Genomic DNA, 23,853 nt, shown 5'->3' with positions numbered 1-23,853 from the left:
ATTATTTTCAAAGAACTGCCTTCGACATTGGGGAAGTTTGACAAATATAAGGAGAAACATTGTGTCGTGTGAGATTTTCTTCTCATCTCCAAACCCAAATTGTACAGTGATAGCCATCCACGCTGCAAATCGAATCGCTTTCTTCATCCCCCGCATTTAGTTACAGAAATCGATAACTTTTTTTCTGATAAATTATGCTTTATTATTGTAAAGTGTCAGAGACCCGGAATTGTTGCAAAATAGACTGACAGTTTATTTATTTTCCAAAAATGTTACTTCATCATTTTTAGATGTGTCTTCTTGTTAGGGGCTTGATAATAAAAGCACCACATTTACAATGGAATTAGTTTTTTTAAAAAAATAAAGAGATGATGAACTGTAATATCACCATCAGAAATAATGGGGACAATACAATGAACAGATTCAGCCAAACTAATAACTCAACACAGGTAAAATGTCCATTTTAATATGAATCTATTGTAAATCTCTGAGTCCATTCTGTTGGGGGTGCGGAAGGTGGGACGTGGATCCAGGCGCCGCCTCCAGCAGGGAATCAACAGGCGGCGCCTGGAAAGCCGCCCCCTTCTGCCGGGTATTTAAATACCGCTCACTGGGACCGGAATCCAACAGTCCGGGAGCTGGTTTGTTCACTGAGTTCCTGACACAACCGTTTCCCCCAAATCACCAGAAAGATGAGGTCGGCCATTTCTCTCAGTTTGTTGCTGACTTTCTTATCCGGTGAGTATTTTTTTTTTATTATTGTTCAAGTCTCTCACTGTTACTGTCTCAGTGTTAGTCTCTCTCTCTGGAATGTTCCAGAGTCAGCAATCATTTCACTAAGATTCATCCTCGTTTTTTTTTTAAATTTATTTTTACAGGTGTCCAGTCGGAGAATGTATTGACTCAGCCAGAGGCAGAGACCGGGCATCCCGGAGGCTCCCTGAGACTGACCTGTAAAACCAGCGGATTCAGTATTGGCAGCACTTATATGTACTGGGTCCGACAGGTTCCCGGACAGGGGCTGGAGTGGCTGCTATGGTACTTTAGTTCATCCAGCAACAACTACATCCCAGCAATTAAGGATCGATTTACTGCGTCCAAAGAGACTTCAAACAACATCTTCTCTTTGGAGATGACGAGGCTGAAGATCGAAGACACCGCCATCTATTACTGTGCAAAAGACCACAGCGAGAGGAACCAGGGATGGACCCGAACAAGAACAGCTCAAGAGGGAATTCAGCAACTTCCATCATAACCTGAAGGTCAGTATCTGTTTTAAATATAATAGTAACGACAGTGATCAGAATCAAAACACAAACTACTTCTGACAAACCTAACTTAGTGAAAATTAAACATTAAATCAGTAAAACACACAGACATAATGAGCCGAGATTTTCACTCTGTTTATATTTACTGTTTCAGCTGGATATAATGCTCGTTTTACTATTTCTGATACTTGGTGGAGGTGTTTCTAGATTGTGTTTTGTAAACAGCTGCATAAATTGTAAATTACATCAGGAATACGGGTCTATTTGAAGTAAATATTGAGCGGCAGTACTGAACAGAGAGTGAGTGCAGTTTTTGTGCGGGTGTGTGTCACTGTGATGCTACGGGGGTCACAGTGCTGAGCACAGCGACATCCTCATACAAAAACCTCAGGGAAAGATATTGTTCAAATTAGCAATCAGTACCACAGCAGCACTTCCAAAGTAAACGAGGCTTCAAAGAAATAATGTGTGGACGTAATATTAGTTTGTGATTAGGTATAAAACTCTTTCCATAAAATCGATATTGACCGACATGCTAAATCTACACGGAGAGTTTAAAAGCAATCCGATACCCTTTCTAAATATAATGACCAGGTCAAGCTGAAATAACTCACTCATTCGCTCTTGGATGAGGCAGAATCAGATTTTTCACGGAGCAGTGAAATTAAATCTCTGTATTTTCCAGTTAGCAGATGGGCACAGTATTTGACATTCTGTGTCTCACTGTGATAACTGGGTGACACAACAGTTACTGTCAATACAAAAACCCTCAGCGCTAATTGACCGAGCCTGTTTTACAATCCAGCATTATTTACAGTGCTGTATTATTTATATCCCAGCACTACACAAATAGCGAGAATTAATACGGAAAATTTATGATAACTATTTGATTATCAGTTAGTGTTTTCAATAACTTGATCATGTGATCCTCTGTGAAATATAAAACATTAAGGTTATTTATGTTGACCGAACGGTATCCACCAGGGTAGTAAGAATGTCATGAAAAATGCAGTGATTTACTTTCTCTCTGGCTTGTGATTTTGTTTAAAACCTGATGGATTTCTGCCTATTTTGTGCAGGGATGGTTATTGTATGGCCCAGCCTAGAGAATGTGACACTGTGACGCTATGGGCTACTGGGGACAAGGGACCATGGTGACGGTGGCTGCAGGTAAGAACCATGCATTTATTTAGTCAGTGTTTTATTTGAAGTTTTGTTTTATATTTTTCTCGATTTTATTAATTCACTTGTTCACTGAAATGTGATTTGGTGGATTCTGTGCTGAAAATCTTTACAATGTTTCAGGTGCTCCTGCTTAAATTGGGGTTACAGAATTCTACTGTTAATTGATAAGAGGTGAATTCAGTCTCTTGTTGTGATTTGGTGTTTATCTGCTGAGGACAGTGTGTGTGTCTGGGTTACATTAAATGCCTTCCTTTTGTTAAACAGTTCGGCGTTTCTGCAATGTTTAATCTCAGTGACATCTAGTGGCTGCGAGTTGCACCATCTACTCCACAAGTGTTAAAAATCGAACCCAGTCTGAGCAAGATGTGTTAAAGTTTCTGCATTAATGTCATGAACATGTTCGGCTGAATCACAATGCTGGTTTTGTTATGTTATTGCTGTGCTCAGTTTAATTATTAATTACTTTGGTGATGGGCGGATTGGCTGGATTTTTAACTGAGATTTTCCGCCAATGTGAAATTTGATTCTGTTGAAACTGTTTGTAGAATTGAGCTGTTTCTGCATGAACCGGGGTTCAGTCCCTCAGTGATGTATTTTTCTGGTGAGGAGATTGTCTGTCTTGGTGACATTGAAGAAGTGAAATTTGTGAAATGGTTTGGCGATTCTGCATTGTTCACACTCCGTCATACTGAGCTGTTAAACACTTTGTGATTGAATCCAGAGTCTGCGGGTTTTAAACTATTTCACGTGTGCCTACACAGAGAAATCAGGCAGGGTTTATTGTATTTGTATTTTTTTTAATCGTAACTGATAATTGCTGGTTAAATCAAACCACCGTTTACGCCATTCGTCCAAAACACAGTTTGCCACTGCATTCCCAATTTGGGGTACGTGCAATGTTTTACCTGATGGCTGCAGGCAAATGTATAAATATGTTTGAAATCTTTTTGAAATATGACCCAATATGAATAGAATGTGGTAAAGTTTCAATGTTAATTTGTTGCACACATTTCACCTCCTCGCAATGCTGTTACTCTTATTCCAGATTTCTGTTTAGTTTAGTCATTCATATATTTGGTGACGAGTTGGTTTGCCGGATTGGATATTTTGATTTTCTTGCGATGATATTTTTGATTTCATTGAATGGCTACATTCAACGGATTCATTCCCTCATTGATTTGTTTTGGTGTGTTTCTGTTGAGGAGGTTCTGTGGTTCGGTCACAATGAATGTTTAAAATGTGCGAAATGGTTTGGTGTTTCGGCATTGTTTCTGCATTGTTTAAACTCGGTGGCACTGAAGTTACATGTTGTCTGGTTAACTGCAAAGAATCGATGAGTGTGAAAATCCTTGTAGGAGAAAAAGGCAGGTTTTGGAAAAAAATAAACATATTACAACATTTTTTAATTAAATTTTAACTGCCGTTTACAAACTAAAATAAATCGTGACATACAACGTTTATTCGGACACCAAGTCGTTGCTGCATATACAGACTTCTCATTAACAATTTTAATCGTAAAATTAATATAAATTAAATATTTTTAAATCGGTAATATAATTCCATGTTCACCACAGATTGTTTTATATTAATATCATTATTCATTAATCCCTCCAAATAGTTGTACTGTACTTCGCACACAACTGACATGACCTTAAATGTTTTTAGGCTGGAAATATTTTGTGATAATTCAGGAAACTGTTTCAATGATAACAAACTGTTTCCACAGCATTGCTTAGTTCATCAAGATACTTTGCATTAATTGTTATGTCCCAATGAAGTTCGTTTTCACGTAAATACGAATTTTAGAGAAGAAGACGTGGCTATTTGGCATTTTGGGTCCGATTATTACATTCTTTCTGTGGAGGCACAGCATTCCTTCCAATTCATTTGTAGTTGGATGACAAGGCAGTTACTTACTAATGTAATCTCAAAATTTTTGAAATGGTTTGGTGTTTCTCAATTGCTTCTGTATTTTTTGAGTACCGTGATCCTGAGCGGTTACACTTTTTTCCAGCTAAATGAACAAAAAAAAAGTTTAAAAAATTATTTTCAGGATAAAACAAACAAGTATCAAAAAAAAATGCATGCCAGGGCATTTTATTCATGTTAACTAATAGTTGCAGGTTATAATAAAACATGAATTATAATTCTTACTGCGTCACTATATCTCTGTTAGGGACATTACACTACCCTGAATCTGTTACATTTGATGCGCTTATTTTCAGAAAAAAAGGATATATTTTATGCCCAATTTTCTAGTTTAAGACAGAGAGGTACAGGTAGTTAAAAGTCGAAGGGGATTTTGAAATTAATATCAGTTTAATTTAAAATAAGTTATTAATTGTTTGTTGTAATTTGACAGTTGACCACTTAGAATCCCACATTTTGAACAATCTTGACAGAGTGAACACAGTTTTCTGACAGGTGGAATTCGTTAACACTAAACAATGGTTCAATTAATGGTGTTTGAATTGTTGTAAGTGTCAACAGAAACTGGATAGAGATTGACAAGTTAGTACATGAAATTCAAAAAGATTAATTTATATACAAATATTATAATAATATTATAATAGTAATATTTGTTCTACGCTTAATCATAGCATCATGGCCCCATACTGCTGAAAACAGAATAAATGTTGAATAAAGATGAATACATGACAGGATAGAAGAATCAATTCTATTGGAATATTATGTTTAATTCTTATTAATTATTATACTGAAGAAAAAGTCTCGACTTATTTTGTGCATCATTTTTCAATGTTGCAGAGGATTCGAATCAATTGTCCTCATTGAATTTTTCACTGTTTAATTCAGATCTTCTTAAATTAATCAATATTTTCAGTCAGTAAATTATATGGATGATCCAAATTATTCAATCTAAGAAGCAGATTCATCGATCTCAAACTGCCAGGCCGTTACAGCAAATACAAATACAGAAGCATGCATTTTAACACGTTTGTAGGTTATAATAAGGCATTGGCAGTAAAAGTGGAAATGAAAAACATTACAACGTGATTCGATTTTAGCAAATTAATTACAGATGTTTGAATATTTCCATTCAGTAATTTGAAGTTTATTGTTTAAGATTTAATTGAAATCTAATTACTTCACAGTGTTCGAGTCAAAGGCAAGTTTTGAATGATTGAAAACTGATTTTATTACGGAGCACAAATCAGTAACAGGAGAACAAACCACCAATTAATAATAACAAAATATAATATTGGTGCTAATTAATTCAAAACAAAAAACCTTGAATATTGCACTGGTGTACAAAATACAATCCGTTTTAGAGAATACTTCATTGTATCAAAAATGAATTCAGAAACAAAACATTTCTTTACTCAGCTCTGCTCAGCTCGATAAAGTATTTTGCCTTTATTCATGTGTTGACTACATTTAATGAAGAAATTAGTTCGTATCGTGTAATGGTTTTCAATGTTAATGTTTCCATGCTTGTTTAATTCTTATGATGTTCTGGCATCTCTGTTAAAGACATTGAACTGTCCTGAAACAGATATTTTTGATTGCTCATTTTCAGCGAAATTACATCTTTATGAGAGGTGATACAGATAGAGATAAATAATTAAAAGTCAAGGGAATTTGTTTTTTTCAAATGACTATCAGTTTAATTTAAAATAGGTTATTTTTTTTGTTGTTGTAAGTTGACTATTCATCAATGAGAATCCAAAAGTTTGAATGAAGTTTACAGATTGAACAGATCTTTCTGCCGGGAACTCGGCTGTTGCACCGTTTGTGTCTGTTCTGTTTCTGAGCGCGTGGTCACCGTGCTGGGGGCAGGAATCTGTCTGACTGGTTATAAACCTTCTGGCCCCTTCTGCTGTATTTCGGGGACTGAAATTTGATTTATTTCTTCAATACACTTGTATCTGTGAGAATTATGACTGGCTCGGCGTCTCAGAAATTAGATCCCGAAAGCATATGGTGTCCATCAGAGAAGCAGAAACTTCAGACCGTAGAGGGAGAATTGGGTGATTTTTAAGCAGTGATGTACCCGCCTTGGGAATGTTCGAATAACAAACGCAAAGTGAGATTTACTATGTCGTACTCCGTACTACAGCAGCCCCTGAACTGTTTAGTATGACAATTGAAGGGTCAAATTCATTTACATCTTGTTTTTAATCTTCTAAAGACATTTTAGAGTCATTTGCCCGGCCAGAATTTTTAATCTTCCCTAATTGTTCCTTGAGAAAGTGTTGACATGAAACATCCTTGAATAACAGCAGTCCATCTGCTGCAGACATTCGCCGTGCTGTTGGGCAGGAAGCTCCAGGATTTTGACCCTGCGACCAGGAATGAACCGAGATATTGTTTCAGGTCAGGATGGTGTGTGTTTTGGGGGGGAACTTACGGGTTATAGTGTTTCAGGTGTGTCTGCTGCCCTTGTCCTGTTAGGATGTAAAGGCAGCGGGTTTGGACAGTGTAATCTATGGAGCCTTGGTGAGTTGCTGCAGTGCATGTTGTATATAATACACACAGTGCTGGCACTGCTTGTTAGTGATGGAGAGAGTGAATAGGGTGAATGAGGAGGTGGGTAAACTTGTGGATGGCTTTGCCCTGGATTGTGTCAGATTGCGTGAGGTTTTACAAGTTTCTCTCATCGAGGAAAGAGGAAATTATTCAATTGTGACTGACTTGTGAGAGATTTAAATGTTTTTCCAACACTTGCCCCGCAGTCCGCATTGTGCTCGCTTGTCACTCCCACTTACTGTGTGAGTGGGTGAGTATGTGTGGAGTGAGGGTGCTTTTCCAGACTGAATCAGCCAGATAGAGACTTACACACATCACACACTCTCACACACATAAATACAAACATACAGACGCTCATATTCTCTCACACATCATACACACACTTACTTTCTCTCTCATACGATATCTCTCACACATTCTCTTTCTCTCACGGTCTACATACTCTGTCTCAAATACAAATACAAACATACTCCCGCTCTCTCAATCAGTCTCTCACATCTCATACACAAAAACACACACACGCACACACCTCCACACACATTCTCTCTCACACACACACAAACATAGTCTCACGCTCTCGCACACGCACACTTTCTCCCACACTCTGTCACACACGCACAAGTTGTCTCTCATTTATTCACACACATTCTCTCACAATTCCTCTTGCACACGCATCGCTCTGTCACACACAGGTGCAGATATTTCTATCCCTTTTGCACACACTATCTCACACCTGTACATTCTTGCTCTCTCACACTAGCTCTCTCATAAACAGTCTCTCACAAACATAGACCTATGCACACACTGTAACTTATACACAGACACAGTCTCTCACACAAGCACAGTCTCGTGCAAACATTCACACACACACACACACACACACACACACACACACACACACACACACACACACACACACTTTGCTTCTGTCACCCACACACATTACACACATCTTTCTCTCTCACACGCAATCCCATGCACACTTCCACACACTCATGAACAGATTATTTGGCTTTCCAATAAGTACACTGTCCTCTCTTGCAAACGCAGCCCACTGTCTCACACATGTGCAAACACAGTCTATCACACACAGGCACCTTCACACACACATTCACCCTCTCTCTCTATCAAACACACACCCAAACACCCTCTCACACACTTTCCATCTCACATACGTCAGACAGACTGTCATTTACATCATAGAATAGAATCACGAGATCCTACAGCACAGAAGGAGGCCATTCAGCCCATCGAGTCTGCATCAACAGGAATCCCACCAAAGCCCTATCCCCATAACCACATGTGTTTACTCTAACTAGTCCCCCTGAAACTAAGGGGCAATTTAGCACGGCCAATCCCCTGAACCCAAACTTCTTTGGACTGTGGGAGGAAACAGGAGCATCCGAAGGAAACCCAAGCAGACACGGGGTGAACTTACTAACTCCATACACAATGACTCATATCGGGAATTGAACTGTGAGGCAGCAGCGTTAATCACTGTGCCACCTCGGCCACCCCCTCCCCCTCCCCCACTAACATTTGAATGAGGGTGGGATCGAGGAGCCCGAGTAAAACTCAAGTGAATAAGTTTCAGCGGGAAATTCTTCTCTGTTTGGAGTCATATTTAGCACAAAGCAAGATGGTGATGGTTGTTGGAGGTCAAACATCTAAGTTGAGATATCACTGCAGGAGTTCGGCAGGGGACTGTTCTGGGACCAACAATCTTCTATTGCTTCATCAATGACACATTCCATCCAACATGAGGTCAGAAGTAGGGATTTCCATGTGTTACACCGGACACAAAGACACAATCAATAAGAAGGGATCTGGCTGAGACTAAGTCCGCCTGGCTCCCCAATACTGGTGTAAACTTGGTGTTTGATTCCTGTGTGACCCTAGTTTTGCTGGAAGCTTCCCTTCCAGCTCCCTCAGTCTGTCTATTTGTTCACTGATCCGTGTTTCTGAAAGAAAGGCCCCGACATTAAAGCAGCTGCCCGGTGATCTACACTGATTCCTGACTTTACACAGCCCTGTTACTGAAAGCTGATCAATGGAGAGAATCGGGAAAAGATCGATGGAGAGGGAGAGGAGGAGGTGGCTCACTGACTCTCTCACCCTCACCCACACTGACTCACTCACCCTCAATCTCTCATCCTCACTCAGAGAACTTCACTCACTCACCCTCACTTACCCACCTTCCCTCGCTGACACACTCTCACTCACTCACCCTCATCCACTCACCCTCACTCACTCAACCACAATCACCCATCCCCACTCACTCACCCTCACTCACTCACCCTCACACACATAACCACAATCATCCGTCCCCACTCACTCACCCTCACTCACTCACCCTCACACACTCAACCACAATCACTCATCCGCACTCACTCACCCTTAATCATCATTCTCATTCGCCCTCACGCACTCGCCCTCACGCACTCGCCCTCAGAAACTCACGGATCCTGATTCACCCTGAGTCACTCACCCTCACACACTCACTCACTCATATTCCCTCACTCACTCTCATCCATTCTCACTCACTCACCCACAAGCACTCACACACCCTCATTCAACCTCACTCGTTCACTCAAACACACGCCCTGACTCACTCATCCTCACACCCTCACTCACTCACTCACAATCACTCACTCATATTTGCTCACTCACTCTCGTCCATCCTCCCTCACCCACAAACACTCATTCAACCTCACTCGTTCAATCTCAATCACTCACCCTGACTCACTCATTCTCACACCCTCACTGACTCACTCACATTCACTCACTGTCACACCCTCAGTCACGCACCCACATTCACTCGCTCACTCACACGCGCTCACCCTCACGCACTCACCCTCACGCGCCCTCATTAACTCACTGTCACTCAGCCACCCACACTCATACACCATCACTCACTCAACCTAACTCACTAAACCTCAATCACTGACTTAGACCCTCAGTCAGTCACCGACATTCATGCTCACCTTCATTCACTCATCGCACGAATCCACCCTCACTCACCCAGTCTCACTCACTCTCACTCACTCATCCCACTAATCCACCCTCACTCACCCAGTCTCACTCACTGTCACTCACCCTCATTCACTCACCCCATTCTCTCACACTTACTCACTCACCCCACTTACCCACCCTCACTCATCCAGTCTCACTCACTCTCACTCGCACTCACTCAGTCACCTACCCACCCTCAATCGCCCAGACTCACCCCCACAGACTCAAGCTCAATGACCCTTTCTCTGTCTCTCTCTCACTTACGCCACCTCACCCATTCAAACTCACTCAGACTCACGCACTTACATTCACTCACACACCCTCACATCCTCATCATCACTCAAAAACACGCACCCTAACTCACAAATCCTCAATCACTCGTCCTCATCAAACACCTTCACTCACTCACCCTCACTCTCCCACCCATCCACATTCTCCCTCACACACTCTCACACACCACCCTCAGTAACAGACCCTGACTCACTCACTCTCACCTCTCACTTACTCAGTTACATTCACTCCCTCACCCTCATTCACTCAATCTCACTCACTTTCAATCACCCACCTCCACTAAAGTTCACACATCCTCACTCACTCTCCCTCATTCTTTCAATCTTGCTTACCTACACTCATCCAACCACCTTCACTCACATTCAGCCTCCGTCACTCACCTACCCTCTCTCACACACCCTCATTTACTCACGCTCCCTCACTCTCACCCACACTTACTCACTCTCAATCACTCATCCTCACTCAAAGAACTTCACCCACTCACCTTCCGTCACACATACACCATCACTCATCCACTCTCACTCATTTAATCACTCACCCTCACACACTCACATTCTCTCACTCACACTCACTGAATCTGTGTGGGGAAGGCCTGCAACGAGAGAGAAGAAAGATCTCAAGTGGCAGTTTGGTGTTCAAAGGTGGGAGCTGCCCTGGGAGTGCAGAGAGCTGGAGGGAATCGCTGGGGGCTCGGGGCCAGGGACAATGGCAAAGAGTCAGGGGAGAACAGGAGGCGAGGGAAAGGGCAGAGCCGGGGTGGGGGGAGGGCAGAGAGCCGGGGAAAACAGCAGAGAGCTGGGGGAAGGGCAGAGAGGCGGGGGAATGGGCACACAGCCGGGGAACAGGGCGGAAAGCCAGGGGAAAGGGCAGAGAGAGAGGAGAAAGGACAGGGAGCAGAGGGAGAGGGCAGAGAGACCAGTGAAAGTGGAGAGAGCTGAAAGAAAGGGCGGAGAGATGGGGAAAAGGGCAGAAAGGCCAGGGAAAGGGGAGAGAACCAGGAGAAAGGGAAGGGAGGCACGAAAAAGGGCAGGGAGGCAGGAGAAAGGCCATAGAGCCGAGGGGAAGGGCAGAAAGCCGAGGGGAAAGGGCAGGAGAGTCAGGGGGAAAGGCCAGAGAGCTGGGGGAAAGGAGAAAGAGGGGAGGGAGCAGGGACAGAGGGCAGAGAGCTGAGGAAAAGCGTAGGGAGCTGAGGGAAAGAGCAGAGAGCCGGGGGAGAGGGCACAGAGCTGGAGGGAAGTGTAGAGAACCAGGTGGAAATACAGAGAGCTGGATAAAAGGGGAAAAGAGCCACCGTGAAACGCAGAGAGCCAGGGGAAAGGGCAAAGAGCTGGGGAAAATGGGCAGAGAGCGGGTGATGGACGGGCAGAGTGAGGGGGTTCAGAATAGAGCTAGCACCACAATCAGCTCATCTGCAATCTCAGTGAATGATGGGGGAGACTTCAGGACCCGAATGGGAAACTCCTGCTACTAATGTATGATCCTTCAATTAGTCACTGTTGGATTTATTTGAATTTATAATCACATTTAGAGTTTCCTGATCATTCAGTAAGTATTCATTCCGGAGGGATTTTTGAAGCAAAGTCACTAATCTCCGTTTTGTGGAGTGAGAGGCAGTGAGTTGGAGAGAGGAAGGGGCACCAATCAGTTTGAACACAGGCAATTTCCAAAACTAGTGTGGAGATGCCGGAGTGAGGTTGGTGTGGGCACAGGAAGGATTCTCACAACACCAGGTTAAAGTCCAACCGATTTATTTGCAATCACAAGCTGTTGGAGCTCCCTCATCAGGTGAGTGGATAGTCTGAATGAAGGGAGAACTTCTTCATCACAAAGTGTTGTTGTTTGAGAAATAAACAGCGGTTCATCACACACTGCTGTTGTTTGAGAAATAAATAGTTGCTGCAATAATGGAGAAAATTTTTGCTGTTCTCTGTTTATCCAATGAATGACATGTCATTGTGAGACTAACAGAATGTGATTTTTTTCTTCCTAATTTGACAGAAGTGGAGACAGGGATATGAGTTTCTACAGAGATGACAATTCCCAAATGATAGAAGTAACATCATCTCAAAGGCGGATGAAAGATTTATTCGGGAAATATTAGGGATAAGTTCATAATTCTAATCAATGTTCGAGATAGAAACATAGAAAATAGAAGCTGGAGTAGGCCATTCGGCCCTTTGGGCCTACTCCGCCATTCACTTTGGTCAGAGCTCATCACTATCCTGATCACACCTACTACCCACATCCCTTCATCCCTTTAACACCAAGAGCTATATCTAATATAGAAACCTGTTTGTAACAATATGTTTGTTGACTTAATAAACGCACGAGTCTAACTTGTTCAATTGGCTATTCTTTCCCAGCGACACCATCTGCGCCCACTCTCTACGGCCTGGTCTCCTCCTGTCAGCAACAGAACTCCGACGGCTCCATCACCTTCGGATGTTTGGCGATGAATTACTCTCCAGATGTTGCCAAACTAACCTGGAAGAGAAAAGGGCAGCCGTTTACCATTGGGTCTAAGACGTTCCCGTCAGTGAGAAATACGGATGGAACCTACACCATGAGCAGCCAGTTAACCATCAGCGACTCAGCGGGAGAATGTCCCACAATTGACTGTGAGGTTCGACACATCAGCACAGTCAAGAGTGTTGAAATGCCATGTAAGTGTTGTGGAGCTTGTGTAAAACAGAAACACTGTGATTAACATGTAGGGCCTTGGTGATAACTCATTTAAATAAATGTACATAATCCTGCCCTCTGGATTGGTCCAGTTAGTGTCTATTGACGGCAAATGAGTTAGAACATAGAACATAGAACATTCCAGCGCAGCACAGGCCCTTCGGCCCTCGATGTTGCGCCGACCAGTGGAACCAATCTAATGACCCTCTAACCTAAACTATTCCAATGTTATCCATATGCCTATCCACTGACCATTTGAACGCCCTGAAAGTTGGCGCGTCCACAACTGTTGCAGGCAGGGCATTCCACGCCTTCACAACCCGCTGTTGACAAAAGTTTAATTGATCCACATCTTCTGCAGGAAATGACTGATCTGTTTTTTTATTCTGAAGGCCCTCCGATTGTGATCCATCCAACTGTTATCATCACCGTGAGTTCCAGTAAAGAAATCTCAAACAGGAAATTCGCAATCATCGTCTGTTCAATCATCGATTTCCAGCCAGGGTCAATGGAAGTGAGTTGGCTGAAGAATGGGGAACCCACGCATTCAGGAATTGTCACCTCTCCCCCCTGTGAAGTGAACGGGAACTTTTCGGCCAGCAGTCGGCTGACAGTCTCCGCTGGGGAATGGTTCAGCAAAGCGGTCTATACCTGCCAGGTCACTCATCAAGGACACACTCAGCGTCTGGACATCAGCGCATCCCAGGGTAAGAGACTCAAACAGAGGACAACATATATCATTCTGTTAATCAGAATTAGGGATCTATTAAAGTTGGTACAAAGCATAGAATAACTTGTAAGTTATTGTCATGTAGTTTGCTGCATTAGGACAATATCTCATTCAGAATTTCATCAGAAAAACAATTTTTTGTTATCCCGTCCTGAGATGTGCATTTATTTCCCAAACCTGAGGGCACTTAAGTGTCACTCACGTTGCTGTGAATCTGGAGTCACATGCATGCCAGGCCAGATAAAGACAGCAGGTTGATTTTGCTAAGGAGCATTTGTGAACTAGGAGGGGTTTTACAGCAATAGCTTCATGAGAACCATTTCAACTTTTAATTATAGATTTTTACACAATTCAAATTTCACAATTGCAATGATGGGATTCGAATCTGTGTCCCCAGAGTCTTAGCCCGAGGTTATAAGTCCATTGACAACACCATATGCCACTGCCTCCCCTTAAAAGAGTGCCACCTTTCGGTTTGAAGCAATATAGTGAGTGAGGTGGCCTTGATGTCAGCTTGTTCCTGAGACAGCTGGTAAAATTTGGAGAGACAGTAGGTGTGAGACTGTTTCACAGGTCACAGCACAGGGGTAAAATATTAGAAAGTGCATCCACCCTATTTATAAACCAACGGTCAGTGCTTTTTCCCTGAGTTCAGGATGGTGTGTTTGTTTGGGAATTCGCCAATCCTGATTCATGGAAATGTTACCGCTGCTCCAATATTTAATACAGGGAATAATTCCATAGAGCAAGCTGGTTTCCCATTCGCCATGGAAGGTGAAAGGCGATAGTTAGAGATTGATATATTGAAGGCGACTTTGTCTCCTTCAGGCTGAAGACTGCTGTCCTGCTTCTGAAGGGGAACTAGGGTTCATTTCCATTTCTCATTCACAGATCCTCCCCAGTGCCTTGATACCACAGTGAAGATACAGCCACCACCAATAGAACAGGTCTTACTGGAGGCGACTGCGACCTTAACCTGCATCATTTCTCATGCTCCTGATGGAGTTAACGTGTCCTGGATCCGAGACAGGAAGTATTTGAAATCAGAGATTGCCAAAAAGCCCGGAGCGGATCGTGACAGCGTGATCAGCAAATTAAGCATCTCCACACAAGCCTGGCTGAGTGCGGCTGTGTTTGAGTGCGTGGTGAGCCATCAGGATCTGCCGACTCCTCTAAGAACATCTATCCACAAGGAAACAGGTGAGCTGAGAGATTGAAGCAATAAATGTAGGGTCAACGGCAGGGTTCTGAGGAATGTGGAGGAACAGGGAGATCTTGGGGTTCATATCCACAGATCTCTGAAGGTTGCCACTCAAGTGGATAGAGCCGTGAAGAAGGCTTATAGTGTGTTAGTGTTTATTAACAGGGGGTTTGAGTTTAAGAGCCGTGGGGATATGCTGCAACTGTACAGGGCCTTGGTGAGACCACATTTGGAATATTGTGTTCCGTTCTGGTCACCTCACTATGAGAAGGATATGGAAGTATTGGAGAGAGTGCAGAGGAGATTTACCAGGATGCTGCCTGGTTTGGAGGGTAGGTCTTATGAGGACAGATTGAGGGAGCTGGGGATTTTCTCTTTGGAGTGGAGGAGGATGAGAGGCGACTTAATAGAGGTTTATAAGATGATGAGGGGGATTGATAGATTGGATGTTCAGAGACTATTTCCTTGGGTGGATGTTGCTGTTACTAGGGGGCATAACTATAAGGTTCATGGTGGGAGATATAGGAGGGATGTCCGAGGTAGATTCTTCACTCAGAGAGTGGTTGGGGTGTGGAATGCACTGCCTGCTGTGATAGTGGAGTCGGACACTTTAGGAACTTTCAAGCGGTTATTGGATAGGCACATGGAGCACACCAGAATGATAGGGAGTGAGATAGCTTGATCTTGGGTTCGGACATAGCTCGGCACAACATTGAGGGCCGAAGGGCCTGTACTGTGCTGTAATGTTCTATGTTTGTATGTAAATGCATCACTGTGTCTATCTCCAGTGAAAGTGTACTCGTCAATATTTAGTATTCAGTGCATTAATGTTCTCCCCTGAACTAAACGATTCTGGGCCGAGTGATATTTTTCTGGGGAGTTTGATGTGTTGATGAGTGAAAAGTGAACTGAAGGCGATGTTATTGGGTTTAGATCGAAGAAGAAGGGAGGAGCCTGACGTGGAGCATCAAAAACCAGAAAACCAAAAAGGAAAAGTAGATCAGTTGGGCCGAATGGCCTGATTCTGTGCTGTAAACTTTCTGAATCTTTCCACTCCGCCCCCCCCCCCCCCCCCGAGTTATTTGAGAAAACAATTGTGTTCCCCTCTCCTCCATGCTGCAAATCAAAAATGGGAACAGTTAAAATCAGAAGCGAAGCGCATTTTCCTGATATCTAACCAGTGGTTTCATTGTCTCCAGAATTCTCCAGTTTATTGACATTTATTGTACATTTTCTGCAGATCCAAATCCGCGGGAACCGGTCGTCTCTGTCCTCCTGCCCTCGGCAGAAGACGTCTCCGCTCAGAGTTTCGTCTCCCTCAGCTGCTTAGTGAGAGGTTTCTCCCCCCGAGAGATCTTCGTCAAGTGGACCATCAACGACAAGCCGGTGAATCCCGGCAACTACAGGAACACCGAGGTGGTGGCGGAGAACGGCGATAGCTCCTTCTTCATGTACAGCCTGTTATCCATTGCAGCAGAGGAATGGTCCAGCGGCGCTTCTTACTCCTGTGTGGTGGGACATGAAGCCATCCCCTTGAAGATCATCAACAGAACAGTTGACAAATCCAGCGGTAAACCCAGTTTTGTGAACATTTCCCTTGCACTGATGGACACGGTTAATTCATGTCAATGAGAGTCACTCACTTCCATTAAAAACTACAATAAAAAGAATAAAAACATTTTCCTCTAACGATCAATGAAATACCCAATTGTTTAATTGGTTGTTTTTCAGTTTTACTTCCATATCTTTGATTTGAGTCAGATATTTTCATGTCTCGGACCCAACATTGTTGAACCAGTGCTCCCAGCGGAGATAGACACTGGGTCAGGGATAGAATAGAGCACATTCATTACAGGATTCAGCAAAATATCTTCACTGACTTTCCTCCCGCTGAGGGGGAAACAATCCGACATTTTTAACATGTCTGACACACAAACACAACATTTGGATCTCTGTTTCCCTGCTTCTCTCATTGACCTCCTCTTTAAGCTGCTGCACCGCACCCACTGGGAACTGAAGTGAGGGTCACACAAAAACCATGGAGAAATCTTCCCCCCATCGGATTGAGGGAGTGTGAAATTGTTAACATCCTGGATTCCCACTAACCCAGCAAAGAGAGGGGAGGAGCAGGATCTAATCCATGTCCCAAAACTTCCTCAATGAAAAGAGGAGGGATGTCATTATTTAATCCACTCACCTCCACCTCCTCAGTGGTTAGAACCATCAGGGACATTGTATCACCGGGTAGAGAGAGGGAAACTCTGAGCTCACTCTCCTCCCTCTCCCGTGTTTGGAAGGGAACAGTTCTCTACTATAAGGACCCAGTTGCCAACAGTACAAATTAGTTTCCGGTTTACTTGAAGTAATTTGAAGTATCATTATCCTAATCATTGAAATATATATATACACATGCAACATAATTTTAAAATGCTTCAACACTCTTGTCCCTGTTAACCATGTGCTGGCATTGATTTCCCAGAATACAAATTTAATCAAGTCATAGATTCCTCCCCGGGTTTTAACTGTTCTGTCCCTGAGGTCTCTGAGATACATCAATGAATTATTTCATTCTCTCTCCTGATATCACCGTGCCCCTCACATAAAATACATTTCTACAGCAAAACATTGAAAGTATGCTCTATTATTCGGGTTGTCTGGATCATATTCAGTTCACTATTGTCGGTGAATCTTGGAGCAACAGTTAAAAAAATACACACACTGATAATACTGCACACAACTGTCACAATTATACATACATACATAGGCGTACACACCCACACTCACACACTCACACACACACACACACTCACACACTCACTCTCACACACTCACACACACACACTCACACACACACTACACACACTCACACACTACACACTCACACACACACTACACACTCAGACACACATACACACACTCACAGACTCACACACACATACACACACACACTCACACTCACACACACACACATACACACACACACTCACACATACAGACACACTACACACACACACACACGCACACACAGACACGTGGACACAATTGCACAAATACACATACTCATACATATGCACACGAATACAGAATGTTAATATACACACACAAACGCATACACGTACTCCCACACACAGAAATATAGACAGGCACATTCAAATACAGACACAGAATCTCACAAATACACAATACACACAAATACATACACAACAAAAACACAGATACATTCATAAATAAAAATGTACATTCACGGATCAGAAGAACACACAATATACGCACAAACGAACTCAAACAAGTACGCTCCCACAAATACACTAATGGACCACACGTATACAAACAAAAATACATGCATTCACAAACACTCTCTCTCCTTTTCTCTTTCGCTCTCTCTGTCCCACACGCACCATGCACACACACACAAACACACACACACACACACACGCACACACACACATGCATGCACAAGGGAGCATACACCCACACCCGCACACACAGACACGTACTTGTACAAGAAGGCACAAAACAAAACATGCACACAAATTATCAAATATGTACAAACGCACGCAGAACCACATACAAACACACAAGTACACACTTACCTAAACATACGTGACTAGGTACACAGGCCCAAACACAAACACATACATGTGTACACACAATGCGGACAGATAACATGCATGCAGGTCCAAAACATACACAACCAGATACATACAGTCAAACAAATGCATATTCTCACATGTTCACGCTGAAATGATTACAGATATAGAGACCCACAATGTTATACACATTATCACTTATACAGGGAAATACATGTAACAATTTTAACACACTGCATATAGATAAACAGAGAGCAAAATATTTTCACACAAACATATGGATGCAAACATTCACATGCTCACACAGAACAGAACACCACGGGACACAGTACTACACATGGAAACACAGGTATATGCTGACACATTGTTATAAATAACTATCAACACGGATTTACATGCACTAACATGTTAACAGATACACACACAAACACACGGAGGAACAGACACACACGGAAAGGGAAGGAAACATTACTCGAGTGACAGAAATTCACACATTGAAATAGGCTGAAACACGGGCACACGTTAAGAGTGGCATTAATAAATATACAGAGACTTCACACAATAATAGTCATATATCCACAATGTCTGAAGAATAAATTATACAAATTATACAAATTATCCACAATGTCTGAAGAATAAATTATACACACAGACACACAACTACACAAATCAACAAACACAGGCAAATGAATCCCTCATACACACAGATTAACTCAGGACCAAAGATTAATGCAGCTCAGGAAGTGTACACACACACACACACACACACGCGCGCGCGCACACACACACACACACACACACACACACATACACACACACACACACACAGACACACACACACAATCTTAAATACAAACGGCAGGTAAATGATGAAAGTAAAATTTAAATGTGAATTTGAATGGACATACACACCGATAACTATCCCAATTCTCAAAACACCGCCAAACGCGTTGAGAAACTGAATTAAGCTCATGATTTACTAAACATTTCCACCGTAAAGAAGCAAAGATTAGAAATTACATCCCAGATCTTAAACAGCAGCATTCACAGTTTACAGATCAGTCACCATCTGTGGAAACAATCATTGACAGGGGAATGTTCCTCCATATCAGTCAGAACATTCTTCAATAAGGGTTAGTGGCAAATTGTTCAAAATGAACTGATTCTCAATAAAACACCTTCAGTGCTTTCTGACATGGACTCTCCAAGGAATACCAATAAGGATCAGGTGTGAAAATAGTTATGGAGATCTGTTACTGAGTGTCCTGAATTTAACAGGAGATACACATTGAAAATTAGAGATGAGAATGAATGAACAGTTTATGAAGGAGAACAGGGAAAAGAAAACAATAAGATTCCCTGGATAAATAAAGTAATCTAATTCCATTTCCTGGTCTCTGTCCCTCAGACCCCACCGACCGCATCTGGATTGAAGACAGTGAGGATGATAACAGCAACATCTGGACAACCGCTTCCACATTCATCGTCCTGTTCTTCCTGAGCATTTTCTACAGCACTGCCGTCACTCTGATGAAGGTGAGATGATTCAATTCACTCACATTTCAAACTGGCAGAATGGATTTGAAAAATCTCTCAATGTTTCACTGATTAAAAACATTAATGTCCCGCATCAGAAACATCTGCTTCAATATTGTCTCTTTATTTTACAGATCAAATGATGGGTTGAATTTTGGACGCTGCAGATTTCCCTCAGCTGATTATAAAGATCTGTGTATGGTTCCAATACAATATCTGCTCTCGGTGAATCTATCAGTAAATTTCTCTCAATTTATCATTCTGGATCTGTAACTGAGGCAACATTAGACATTATTTCAGTTTTCAGTGTGAAAAGTACGAGTTTTTTTGTTATAATGTTATTGTGGTTAATAGTTTCCCCCCTCGTTTAAAATTCATGTACAAATAATTTCTCATTCCTTATTCACGTTTGTTAATTCCTCTTTCTATTAAGGATCTGTTTTCTCTTTCTGGTGTATGTAACAGATGTACAAATATTGACGGATTCTCTGTACATGTCTCCTGTTCTCAATGTGACCGTCGATCGCTATGTTCGCTTTCCTAACTTTAAAAAAAACAATTTCGCTGTAAAATATTCTCTGAATTTTTAAATAAATTTTGAATAAAAATTTAACCATCCCTGTCTTGGCTTAATTCCGTTCTCCTAAACCCATCAACTCCGCTCCATTTCCCTACGACACGGTTTCCCACCCCCTTTCCCAGACAGGCATGTCCCCCCCAGTCATGGGTGGGATGTGGTTGAACTCAGGACCCTTTAGAGACAGAGTCACTGCGCCACCCAGTGACCCACCCGTGTAAAGACACCTTCATCGCTGCCTTTTTCTGATCAAATCCAGAGACAGAATGAATGAAGAATGAGGAGAACCTCGGTGAATTCACTCATAAACTGGTCTGTCATGGAGTTTAGAAGGATGAGGGGGTATGTTATGAAGACGTATAAGATAATGAAGGGGATGGATAGGGTAGAGGGAGAGAGATTCTTCCCGCTTAGAAAGGACAGCAGTACGAGAGGGCACAGCCTCAAGATAAGGTGGGGAGGGGTGCAGTTTAGAACGGAGTTGAGGAGGAACTTCTTCACTCAAAGGGTGGTGAATCTCTGGAATTCTCTGCGCATTGAAGTGGTGGAGGCTACCTCGCTAAATATATTTAAGTCACGGGTAGATAGGTTTCTGATAGACAGGGGAATTAAGGGGAGAAAGCGGGAAAGTGGAACTGATCCACTTGAGATCAGCCATAAACTTATTGAATGGCGGAGCAGGCTTGAAGGGCTAGATGGCCGACTCCTGCTCCTACTTCTCATGTTTCTTTCTTATGTCCTTATGGAGGACCAGCAGCATTTAAACTGCCCTTAACCTTGTCTCATTCCCCTTAGTCCGCCAGAAATGAGAAATGAATTTGCTCCGAATCTTCACTCCAGGGCATGAAGAAAGATTGTGTTTCATGTGTTCAAGCAGGCACTAACTGACCGAACGTAAGGCAGAATGTAAAATCAGTGGACTGGATGCAGGAGAAAAACACGAGAATAGTTCCAGAGATCAGAAACTTCAGTGGCGAATATATTTTGGAGAGTTTGGGACTAATTTCCTTGACAGAAAGTTGCTGATGTGACTTTAATGAGGCATTCAAAATCCTGAGGGATCTTGACAGAGTAGATAGAGAGAAACTTTCAATGGCAGAAGGATTTTGACACAGAGGGCACGGGTTGAAGTAAATTGGTGAAGGAAACGTGGAGACATCACGAAAAAACATTTTCAGACAGTGAGTGACCCAGACCTGGAATGTGCTGTTTGAGAGTGTGCTGCAGGCAAAGCCAATTAATAGGTTCAAAATGGGATTGGATAATTGTCTGAAAATGAACAAAATGCTAGACTGTGGGGTACAGAGTGTTATTGGATGGTCCTTTAGAGGGCCAACGCATACATGACCCTTCAAAGCGGCCTTCTTCTCTGCTGTAAGTACTCTATCAATGTTGAAAGGGTGACAGTGGCATCGTAGTAATATCTCTGCGAGAGTACTTCCGTGGTAGGCAAATTTCTCAAGATCTATATTGATCCTGATAAATGTGAGGTGATGCATTTTGGAAGGAATAATGTAGAGGGGAGTTACATGATAAAGGGTAGACCAGTTAAGAGTATAGAAATGCAGAGGGACCCGGGAGTGCAAGTGCTCAAGTCTCTGAAGGTGGCAACACAGGTGGAGAAGGTTGCGAAGAAAGCTTACGGAATGCTAGCCTTTATAGGAAGGAGCATATAGTATAGGAGCTGGCGTCTAATGCTACAGTTGCACGGAACGTTGGTTAGACCGCATTTGGAGTACTGCGTCCAGTTCTGGGCACCTTACTACCGGAAGGACGTGGAGACCCTGCTGCTGTGACATTGCACCCTCTTGTTTAAACACTCTGCAATGCTGAGACTGGGGAGAGGAGTGAACAACAGGGAGCAGCATTGCAGCTTCTCTCCCCCCATTGAAACTGGGATTGTTGCTCCATCTGCTGCACCATCCCCACCACATCCACTGGGCGGCAATCTGGACAATGGGCTGTAGGCAGACCTCACTGCGCCTGCGCCACAATCACAACCCACCGCCGGCGGCCATCTTGCGTTGCCAGGGGAGACGGCCGGCGGCCATCTTGCGTTGCCAGGGGAGACAGCCGGCGGCCATCTTGCGTTACCAGGGGAGACGGCGTCCCACGCGCTGCACTCTGGGGGAATTCCCCTCCTGCACATGCGCCCAGGCAGTTATATTTTAATCTTTTAATATTTTGAATCTTGATGATTATTATTCACATCCTCACCCGTCAGACTTTCGGTTCCTTCTCCATTCGGGAAAATCGTTTCTGTTTTTTATTCCGTCTGTTTTTCAATCACACCCGCGCGGTGCGCTCTGGGAAAATACTACAGCACATGCGCGGTTCCGCCACCTGCCTCTTTATAAAAATATGTATTTTATTTAATTTTAATTCCGCTCCGGGCGGGATTTCCGGGTGGGAATTTCTCTCACTTTCTACATTTCTGAACCGTCGCTTTGTCCTCGACGGGGGGGAGGGGCTGACAGTGACGTCACGGAGATATGGCGGCTGGCCCCGCCTCTCCACAGACCCCGGATGTTCCGCCAACGAGCAGCGGCCGGGCCGGAGTGGGCAAGAGGGGACTCTGGGCGGAGCAGCGCCCGGGCGTGTGACAGCGACCCCCGGTGGTCAGGAAGGGAAATAGCAGCAGCGCAGTCTCTGCCCAAAGGCTTCCCCAGTTCAGCTGCTCAGAGACACTGGGAACCTCTTCAAGTGGAAACTTCAGCTTCTCACATTCACCCCCTGTGTTCAGTCATTGTTTAATAGACAAACTCTGTAGGGAAATCAGAAATAACTTGTTCACATTAAAGGGGATGGGAATCTGGACCATTCTGCTCAAAAGGCTCTGCTCGCCTTGAAATTTCAATTGAAATGTTCAAGATGAGAATTTATAGATACAAGTCATGTTGTATGTGGAACACTCATGATGCCAAAATGCGTCTCACTGTCTGAAAATGTTTTTTCGTGATGTCTCCATGTTTCCTTCACCAATTTACTTCAACCCGTGCCCTCTGTGTCAAAATCCTTCTGCCATTGAAAGTTTCTCTCTATCTACTCTGTCAAGACCCCTCAGGATTTTGAATGCCCCATGAAAGTCACATCAGCAACTTTCTGTCAAGGAAATTAGTCCCAAACTCTCCAAAATGTATCCGTCACTGAAGTTTCTGAGCTCTGGAATTATCCTCGTGTTTTTTTCCTGCATCCAGTCCACTGATTTTACATTCTGCCTTACGTTCGGTCAGTTAGTGCCTGCTTGAACACATGAAACACAATCTTTCTTCATGTCCTGGAGTGAAGATTCG

General features: G+C 43.1%; 1 gene segment (V, D, J or C); it reads left to right on the top strand.

The window, feature by feature from the left end:
- The first annotated feature begins 692 nt into the window (after positions 1-692).
- On the top strand, positions 693-15,856 carry LOC145362447 (Ig heavy chain V region MOPC 21-like). The segment is given in 5 exon segments: positions 693-738; positions 879-1,178; positions 2,394-2,438; positions 12,608-12,867; positions 15,791-15,856. Coding segments are annotated over 5 exon segments (717 nt in total).
- Positions 15,857-23,853: the final 7,997 nt, after the last annotated feature.

This window comes from Carcharhinus amblyrhynchos, unplaced genomic scaffold (assembly GCF_965287045.1).
Source record: "Carcharhinus amblyrhynchos unplaced genomic scaffold, sCarAmb.v2.hapA scaffold_38, whole genome shotgun sequence".
Classification (NCBI taxonomy): Eukaryota; Metazoa; Chordata; class Chondrichthyes; order Carcharhiniformes; family Carcharhinidae; genus Carcharhinus; species Carcharhinus amblyrhynchos.
The sequence above is the reverse complement of the archived record's forward strand: the minus strand, read 5'-3'. Positions and strand labels throughout refer to the sequence as shown.